Raw genomic sequence first — 10,000 nt, 5'->3', positions numbered from 1 at the left:
GAAAGCAGAGATGAAATACATTAAAAAAAAAAAAAAAAAAAACAGCAGAGATCATGCGGCGCAGCGATAAGCCCCGATCAGATGCTGTCACGGATCTCACACTGGGAAATAATTCCCACCCATGTGCCGCTACCCGGGCCCGCGAGCTCTTGCTCAGTAGCGCGCGGTTGGCACTCCGCCCTCGCTGAACAGGTGGGGAGCTCGTCAGAGACCGGGACAAACAACGGGCACACGGAGCCACACGGCTTTATCCCCACTGCGCCGGGTCACGCCACGCCAAGCCAAGCCCCGCTGTTTAAAACGATGCTATGCACCGCACGGCAGCTCGAGCCCTGACGTCAGGTGTTTGCAGCCTGTTGGCATCATCAAGTGAATGTTTTTTTTGTTGTTGTTGAAGTTAATATGTTTTTCTTTTAAGAATAGTTAACTGACAACATAACCACACGCGGATATCGATTAGTTGTAAGAGGCAGAGCGCTCATAAGATAAGGAATTCACTCATTCACTCACTCACCTCTCTCTCTGACTCGTCTATCTCTCCTGTCCTCTGCCACGCTTTCTCTCTCCTCCTCCTACTCGAGGAGTTGTAGCTGTCAAAAAAGCACAGTCCTCCCTGCGAGCAGATTGATTTCAGGATGTTGGGACGAGGACCGGCATTCCGGAGGGCATTTTCTCTCGCGCGCTCTTTCTCTCTCTGCGGGGATGCTGCGCGCGCGGGGTTAGCTGACCACGGCGGCGGCGATCCGGTGCACACAATGCAGCGTCCGTGATTTTTTACGATGAAACATCCTCAGAGAAAAAAAAGCAGACTGTAATCCTTTTCGATCCCATTTAATCCTGCGAGCGAGAGCGCGCGCGCACACACACACACACATACATAGCACACACATAGGCCACACACACACACACACACACACACACACACACACACACACACACACACACACACACACACACACACACACACACACACACACACACACTCACTCACTCACTCACTCACTCACTCCCCTAAGAGCGAGCTCTTCCCAGGCCCTGGCCTGCCACTCAAAGCTTCTTAACTCTTTCTGCTTTTAGACACACACACACACACACACACACACACACACACACACAGCAGATTGTAATCGGGGAGGTGAAAAATGGAGGCACATCAATAATATGTGTGTTCAACAACACCCAAAAGACTACACACACAATCATACTACACATCCATCAAATACTACACACACACACACACACACACACACAGTCACTCACTCTCTCTCTCTCTCTCTCTCTCTCTCTCTCTCTCTCTCTCTCTCTCTCTCTATCTCTCTCTCTCCCCCATCTATGTCTTTTACATGTAATCATGTCAGCAGTGCTGTCTCAGTGGTATTAAATCCTCATGTTTATGGGAGTTTGCATGCCTGGACTGTGGATTCAGGATGGCAGCTGGTGTCTTGTATGTATGTATGTATGTGTGTGCGTGCGTGCGTGCGTGCGTGTGTGTGCGTGCGTGCGTGTGTGTACGTCAGCGGTATGGTCCGAGGACAGCGAATTAGATTTGTAGGTGAGCAAGGTACGGGGTCAGAGGTCGTGTTGTGGGGCCAGGATGTAAGTGCTACCCAACGATTATGTAGATTACACTCTCCCTCTGCAGCACACACACACGCACGCACGCACGCACGCACGCACGCACGCACGCACACACACACACACACACACATACACACACACACACACACACACACACACACAAATACTCAAACAGGCACACACACACACACACACACACACACACACAAATACTAAAACAGGAACAGACACACAAATACTCAAACAGGCACACACACACACACACACACACACACACACACACACACACACACAAATACTCAAACAGGCACACACACACACACACATACTCAAACAGGCACACACACACATACACACACACAAATACTCAAACAGGCACACACACACACACACACACACAAACGCACGCATGCATACAAATACTCAAACAAGCACAAACACACATACACACACACAAATACTCAAACAGGCACACACACACACACACACACACACACACAAAGTCAGTGGCACATAAAGATAACATTGTCACAGTAAACCACTAAATATTAAAAGCACCGATTGAATACCAAATGATGCATTATTGATCACCAAACTGTTTGTTTTGTGTAAAAAATTGACAATAAACAAGTCATTTGACACATGAAGTAGCACATCTTTTTGAACATCTCAGCATAATCTTGAAAAACGTCCTTTCTTGAGAAAGAAATTATTCTAAAGCAAAGCAGTGGCAAACTGTATTGAAGGTTTCCACCATAGACACTTTCAACTGCAGAAACAAACGCGTGTTCCTAGCATTTCCGGTGGCACTGAAAACAACATTAAGCTAATGGTAACTTGGGGAACAAACAAACAACAATCACAAAGTAGAGCATTACGCTAAAGTCTGATTGATTTGAATTTCAAAGCATCTGCATTGGAACATTTCAACCGGAGATCCTCTAGGAACATAGTGCAAGGGCGTGTACAGACCATGTGCATGGATATAATAACTTCATTACAATTATAAACCGATGTTGACAATAATAATAATAATAATAATAATAATAATAATAATAATAATAATAATAATAACAATAAAAAATGTTAAGTCATCATAATTTCGCCAACCTAACATCTTACATGGGAGAGGATAATTCCTCCATGGAAACTGGTCAGTGACAGCTGTTCCCCATGCAGTTGCACTTACAGGAACAGCCAAACTGCCAGAGCCACTGACTTCCTGTTCAGGACCCGGGCAGAGCGATGTCTGGGCTTATGGAGATGGAATGTCAGAGGAAAGAGGACATTCTGATTAAATGATTATGCTAATAATGTAATGTGATGAATGAAAACCACACACACACACGCACACACACCAGCTGACAATGAACATATTCCTGCACATACAGTACATAGCAAACTGATATTATTCTCTCTAGTATGCACAGACATATGAGAACATTTCTTATGCACATAACATACTGGTAGATTACTTTCTCTAGTGAGTGAGCGCGCGCGCACACACCCACACTGGTAAGCACCCTTAAGCTGCTGGGTCATATAGCGAGTGCACTACGATGGTCCCCTCCCCCACGTAACGTATACTTGGTTTCCTTTCTGTGTTACATCAGGGTCTGTGAGGTCCACTGTCTCTCTCTCTCTCTCTCACACACACACACACACACTTACACACTGTGGTGTGATCTGATCTGAAACCCATACAGACAGTTAATGTGACTAGGTCACACACAGACACTGTGACTTGATCTTTTTACGCTATGTCTTAAAACACACACACACACACACACACACTCCTCAGGAGCTTGTGATGGTAGCCTGCGGATACGGTTACCGTTGTGAATGAACCTTTCTTACCCTTCTGACAGCTTACAAGATGTGCTAGTCACACACTCCAGCACCAGTCCCTTTGTCAACATACCCACATCACTGAGGTGCTATAAGTTAGGGGGTTCAAGCTCTTAGACTGGAGAACACAGTCAAACGCAACTGAAGTTACAGAAATACGTAGACACACAGACACAAAACATTGCTCGCTTGTCAAAGTTTTATGACATTTTAGTTATTCTTTATGACATTTTTTTAATGACATTTAGCACTAATGTTAATGTAATGTAATGCAAAAAATGCCTGCTAAGTAGGCTGGGTGAACCCTGCCTGACTTGCCGGCGAATTTGGATTTCGCCTGGCAGCTCAGGCTGGAAACCTACACATCTACTGTATCTCCTCTGCTTCCTGTCCACAACCTTTGGGTCCAATCACAAACTAGCTTATCCAAAAGACGCACATGATTGTTGGTCTGACTGCTTGAAGGACTATCCAAGCGTACAGTCATTTAAACGATGCCCATTGATCACGCCTCTTGTGCAGTAGAAACAAAGCGCATGCAGACTCCCCAAACTAATGATCAATCTTAAAAGACTGAGCTTAGTATGGTGATAGCCAGACTACCTGCTAAGAGCAAAATTATTCAATATTAACAACTAATTCACACACATGCTGTACACACACCAGACCTTTCTTTATGACCACGTAGAAGGACCCTGATGCCAGGCCATCACTGGCGCCCATTCACTGATATCCTCATGAACAGCCTTTTCAGTGCTGCTTATTTTCTGCATCAGTCATGAATCTCTCTGGTATCTGTTGAGCTGCCTTGACATCAGATATAGTCCTGATCAGGCATTGATTTATCTATTTTCCGGTCACACTTTCTCTCTTTCTCCCTCAAAATTCAGGCTGTGTCTGTCGAAAGCACTTCCTGGGCAGCCAGCCTCAGGATTTTGGGATGAGGACCGGCATAGGACACTACATACGGTATCCAGTGGTGTATTATACAGTATGTTATTGTGGACCTGTGTGTGTCCAGTCTTGTGTTTTATCGTGGAGGTATGAGTGTGTGTGTGTGATCAGTGTGTCCAATCTTGTGTGTTATTGTGGAGCTTTGTATGTGTGTGTGCGTGTGTGTGTGTGATCAGCGTGTGTCCAGTCTTGCAATTTATTGTGGAGCTGGACAGTGAGAACTCTGTGTGAGATGGGTGTGTAGTGTGCGTGTGCCCTGCATAGTGTTATTGAGAGCTGAGTGTGTGTGTGTGTATGTGTGTGTGTAATCGGTTCATGTGTGCACTGCTGTGCGTTACGGTGGAGCTGGACTGCGAGTGTGGAGTGTGTGTGTATGTCAGATCAGCCCAAGTATTCAGTGCTATGTGTTATGATGGGGCTTGACCGCGAGCACTGTGGATGTGTGTGTGTGTGTGTGTGTGTGTGTGTAATCAGTGTGTTCCATGTGCCTGTAAACAGAAGCCAAGCCTGTTATCAGCACAGCCTGCCTGCCTGCCTGCGCTCCACTGCACTGAATGAACCCAGCAGAGGATTACAAGCACACTGCCTCCTGCACATAATGAAATGATTTCTCAGCCATGCGCGCGCACACACACACACAGGCATGCACACACCCACACACCCACACACACACCCACCCACACACACCCACCCACACACACACACACACACACACAGGCATGCACACACCCACGCACACCCGTAAAGGCATGCAAACACACCCACACACGTGTAGAGAAACAAACGTGCACAGCACACAGGTGCACATATAGAACACACACACACACACACACACACACACAGATGTGTCACATCAAATAAGTCAACGCCAAAGACACAAACTCATATATAAAGGCAAACATGTGCAAAGATGCAAACACACACACACACACACACACAGACAAACACACAAACAAACAAAACAGCGTACAATATTTTGGTTTAAAATAAGATTTAATGTATAATCTAAAACACAATCATCCTCTGTGTAGTTAAGACTGGAAAAGTGAACAGGAATCTGTAACAGTGCATATACAGTAGGGGCCGAACGCAGACAGCACCCAGGCCACTGCTCTGAGCTTGGGGACGGCAGGCTCACGCTCTCGGCTGCTTTTAAGACCCATGTTTCAGTGGCACAGTGACTTGCTTCCTACAGTACACAGTCTCCTGGGCGGCACAAACATGAAATGTACAAAGACATTCTCAAGCATTAATGCACACACACTCATGACCAAGGATAGAGGCTGATGATAGAAAGCATCATGTTGTCCTCGACCACACCTGGAACACACCTGGGCGTAATCTGCGCCGCATCTGTGCAAATGCCCTGATATGCCAGGCAAAGCGCAAAGTCAGTCTCGTCAGTAACGTTGCGTAAACGAAAGGCATCGTGTGGCATGTGACCGCTTTTAGCTGACACACGGAAACTTGTGCTTGGGATCTTGCTCACAGAATTATATTTTGCAAATAGATTTTGCACAGCTATTAAAGATAGCATTAGTCAGACTTCAGACTTTGCACTTTGTCCAACATTTAAATCAGGGCTCCAAGTGTCAGCCCTTATCTCATAGCTGTACAGTAATGTCCCTTTCATTAAAGGGCAATGAGCAAAGCCAAGAGCAATGGATAAAGTGTATTGTGCATCAACCCAATCCATCACGTGGGAGTACTGTGACGATGAACCCATGTTTGCACGTGGGATCAATCTCATCGTACTCAATCAGTAATTCATGTGGCAAAGTGAAAAAAAACCTAAAATAAAAATGATTTATGTCGTGCACGGCTGACCTTGATCATTGCTTTGCTTCTTGACTGTTGCCCAGCAATTAAGCGATGGCCCATGAAAATCAGCTGGACAGTTAGCTCTACATGATACAGTAATCATTGGCACATTGGACATTTCCCATCGACTTGAGTGCAGAAGCCCAAATGTCCTTACTTTGAAATGAATGCAAAACAAGGGGACACGGAATAAGGGGACAAGGACTACAGGGAATTTCCATTCACCTGTATGTATTCCTTGTCAAGTGGGGAAAGGAGATGAACCAGTGCACATTTATATGAATGTTTCTCTTTCCATAGACAAATCACTCCATCATTATTAGATCGATTAAGACAATCGGACGCAAGCATCCTTCCTGCTCTGCAGAAAGCTGTGACCAAAGATTCGAGAGCACAGCGCTCTGCAGACCGATTCAAGAGAGTTCCATTATCAGTGTCAGTTGTTTCCCACAAGGTTTCCGTTTCAACATTCTAACAGCGGAAGCAGTTTGGGAACAAAACGGAACGTTCAAGCATTGTTTTTCGTTTTTCTTGTTGAAAGGTTCTATATTCTAAATCTATAAACAGTGCTTCTACTCTTCCTTCCTGTATCTCCGTGTGTGGCCCGGGGGCTCAAGGACGTCTAAGGTGTCATGACCTTGTGTGTTTAATTCTGTGGTGAATCATAATGACAGCTTTTCTCCATTATCGCCTCTCATCAAAGTATTGGCCATTTTAATTCAATCACATTCTAATCCCAGGAGAACGCCCAATAAAACAATCATTTAAAAGCAGCTGAAATCACCCCCCAGCTTTAGACAACAACAAACCACAGCAGGATACATTTCCTAAATAGGATTTAAAAAATAAACTATTCTTTTTTTTTGCAATGGTTTTCATTTCACAAAAATAAGTTATTTTTTTCTGACAATCATTAGATATTTCCAGTGTTTTCTCTTTTTTCTAACAGTAGAAAATACATCCCTTTAAACCCTAAAAATTGGATCCCTTTTGGCAAACCAGTGTTTCAGCAGGTTTTATGTAATAATGCGGGTAATCTGCATCCCCATCCACAATGCAGAGAGGCCTCTTTAATGAGACCGACCACATAATAATGACTTTCTGCCGTGCCATTTTCCAGACTCCATAGCCTTGTTCATTGCAGGAATGCTGGATTGGTGGGAATTGAGTTCTAGAAGCCTAGTTGTGGATACAATGTACTCAAATGGAGTAACAAAGGGTTTGAACGCAGTTTGATTATGGCAAGTACAAACTGCCAAAAGTTACTCTCTCTCTCTCTCTCTCTGCATTATTCTCTATGAAGAACCTCTTGTATGTCAGTGATATTTATGCAACGTCATCTCATGATCCCACATGTTATAATAAGTACGTCAGGGGGAAAATACAAAGACAAGTCTCATAACTCTGCAGTTATCACTTGTGGCCTAATTTAAAGTGTACTGAAAAGTGTATTAAGAAAAGTGCTCCCATAACTCTGACCAAACCGCTAGCACATACTGTACTGCAACAACAGCAGGACCTACAGTAGAACATGACATTGCACTCCACAACTGACTTGTAGAACAGCTGGATAGGGTGTCCATGCATCCGACCCGAGCCTAACTGGGCCACATGTGGTGCTAGGTGGAGGTGCAAGTGGCAGCACCATCCCACATTAGGGTCTCAGTGCCCATGGGGACCCAGGTTTGATTCTGGCCTGCGGTCGTGTCCTGGTCCTAACCCATCCCTATTCCACTCACTTCCCATCTCTCTACTTTCCTATTGATATTAAGGCAAAAAAGGGCAAAACAATATACTTACAAAAAACACATGGTGCTTGGGTGAAAGTGAAGGAAAACATATCATATGTGTGATATATTTTTTTCCATTTGCAACATTTGAACCATTCAAGCCTTCATTACGCCAACATTGGACTGAAGATTTGAATAGTTAAAAGGCTGCAAATAAAACAGAGTGCAAGTAGAATGGTGGCAGTAATTAAGGAGTGTTTTGGTCACACAATGACAACTTGGATAAGGCCTTATTGTGGATCGCCTCTATACTGTAGGTCCATTCCCGACACAGACGCTATCTGGCTAACGCTAACAGTTACTTTGGCTAACTGTTTTCCCTGCCATACGTCTCTGCATTAATGCAAAGAACCCTGAGGCTTTGCATACTGTACATACAGTAGCTAATTAATGACACACATCCTCCTTAATGTACATTATGGTCAGTCTTTTCAAAGGCAGTAGCTGAATTAATTGGCTGATGCAGTTAACACTATCATGGTGGATCAAAGCTAATAGCTAATGAGTAGCCTACAGTGATGACACTCTCATCTCGTAGAGGTAATACACAAACTCTGGAGTGTATTGAAACTGTGAAATAGTTCAAGGTGGTTTCACTTCTTGGTTAACTACTGCAACCACCTTGAACCTCTCTCTCTCTCTCTGTCACACACACACACACACACACACACAATCTCTCTCGCTGTCTCTTTCACACACACACACACACACACACATACACACACACACACACACACACACACACAGAGAGACACAATCTCTCTCACTGTCTCTTTCACACACACACACACACACACACACACACACACTGACTAGCAAGTGTCTTCAAAGAGTTAGCTGTTAGCTTGGTAGCTTACAGGGCTTCGAAGAGTCTCAGCAAATGGTTCTGCGTGCTGACCATCTCAACCCTTTATCTGCTAGCGGTTTGGGCTAGCTGTTCTATAGCTACAGTACACAGTCCATTACAGCACCAACCATGTCTTGGTCAGGGCAAAGACTCTGTGAGCAGATGGCTCAGAAATGGATCTGACCAGGGCACAGGGTCAGATCTGAGTCCAGGGCGGCCATCTTGACGTGTCCTCTTATGCGGTCTTCTCTCGCTGGATCTGGAAGTAGCAAGCCTGGGCAACAGAAACAGACAGCTGTGAGCTTGAATGTCAGAAACTAGAACAAAATGACAAATGAGCAAAAGCACTGAAAAGATGCTCAGGCCTAGCCTAGGTGAACCCAGACAGATCTGCAATCATATTTGGAATTTGCTTTGCAGATCTGAACATTTTTTTTCATTGCACTGCGACAACCTAGTCACCGATCACAAACCGCTCATCTGGCATGGAGTGGGCTTTATACGATGACAGACACGGTGTACTGTTGAATGCTAATGGAATCAGTATTAAATGGCAAAGACTTGCATCACAGACTTTCTAATCAGGAAACACAGCACTCAAATAATCCTCCATAGAAATGCATGTGTTTCGTAACGCCAATGTGGCAGTTGGCTACACACATCCCATCCCTTCCTGTATGTCAGTAGCCTGGAGACCAGACTCTATTTTTCGCTGAGAGTCTGGCCTAGCTCCATTGGCAAACATTTATTTCCTGGTTTGCGGATGCTTGTCTAAAGTTTGGTAATGACGTATGATAACCACGGGGGACACAACGATAACGATAGGCTTGAAACTCAAATGTGAATGCTCTTGGGAACACCCTCTGTTCACTGATTGAGCGGAAATACATTTGCCGGAGTAAACAAAGCTGAATCAAGCTATACCAGACGGAGTATGAAGAGAGATGTAAATGAGCGGAAGTACATAGTCAGACAGGGGCCAGGCTGGTATGTCAGCCCATTCACTTGCATAGGAGAATAGCTGCCCGCTAATGGCCCAAAATGCCTTACCAAGATGGCCACCGAGAGATGGGACTTGCCTACAAGGACTTTTCATGTATCTTCTTTGGAACTGAGCAAGCAACTACATTTGATAACAGGTCATGAGCTTGTGGGATAAAAG

General features: G+C 44.7%; 2 protein-coding genes across 2 annotated transcripts in view; both read right to left on the bottom strand.

Annotated features, from left to right (window-relative positions):
• LOC134078982 (MAGUK p55 subfamily member 4-like) overlaps positions 1–9,059 on the bottom strand; it is a 28,963-nt gene extending 19,904 nt beyond the window's left edge. Inside the window, exon 1 of the mRNA XM_062535146.1 lies at positions 9,023–9,059. Coding sequence (XP_062391130.1) covers positions 9,023–9,059 — 37 coding nt within the window. The remainder of the gene's footprint in view (positions 1–9,022) is intronic.
• The window catches only part of LOC134078981 (alsin-like), a 38,616-nt gene continuing 33,976 nt past the window's right edge, over positions 5,361–10,000 (bottom strand). Inside the window, exon 36 of the mRNA XM_062535144.1 lies at positions 5,361–9,112. Coding sequence (XP_062391128.1) covers positions 9,074–9,112 — 39 coding nt within the window. The 3' untranslated portion in view covers positions 5,361–9,073. The remainder of the gene's footprint in view (positions 9,113–10,000) is intronic.

The sequence above is a fragment of the Sardina pilchardus genome, chromosome 4 (assembly GCF_963854185.1).
Source record: "Sardina pilchardus chromosome 4, fSarPil1.1, whole genome shotgun sequence".
Lineage (NCBI taxonomy): Eukaryota > Metazoa > Chordata > Actinopteri > Clupeiformes > Clupeidae > Sardina > Sardina pilchardus.
The sequence above is the reverse complement of the archived record's forward strand: the minus strand, read 5'-3'. Positions and strand labels throughout refer to the sequence as shown.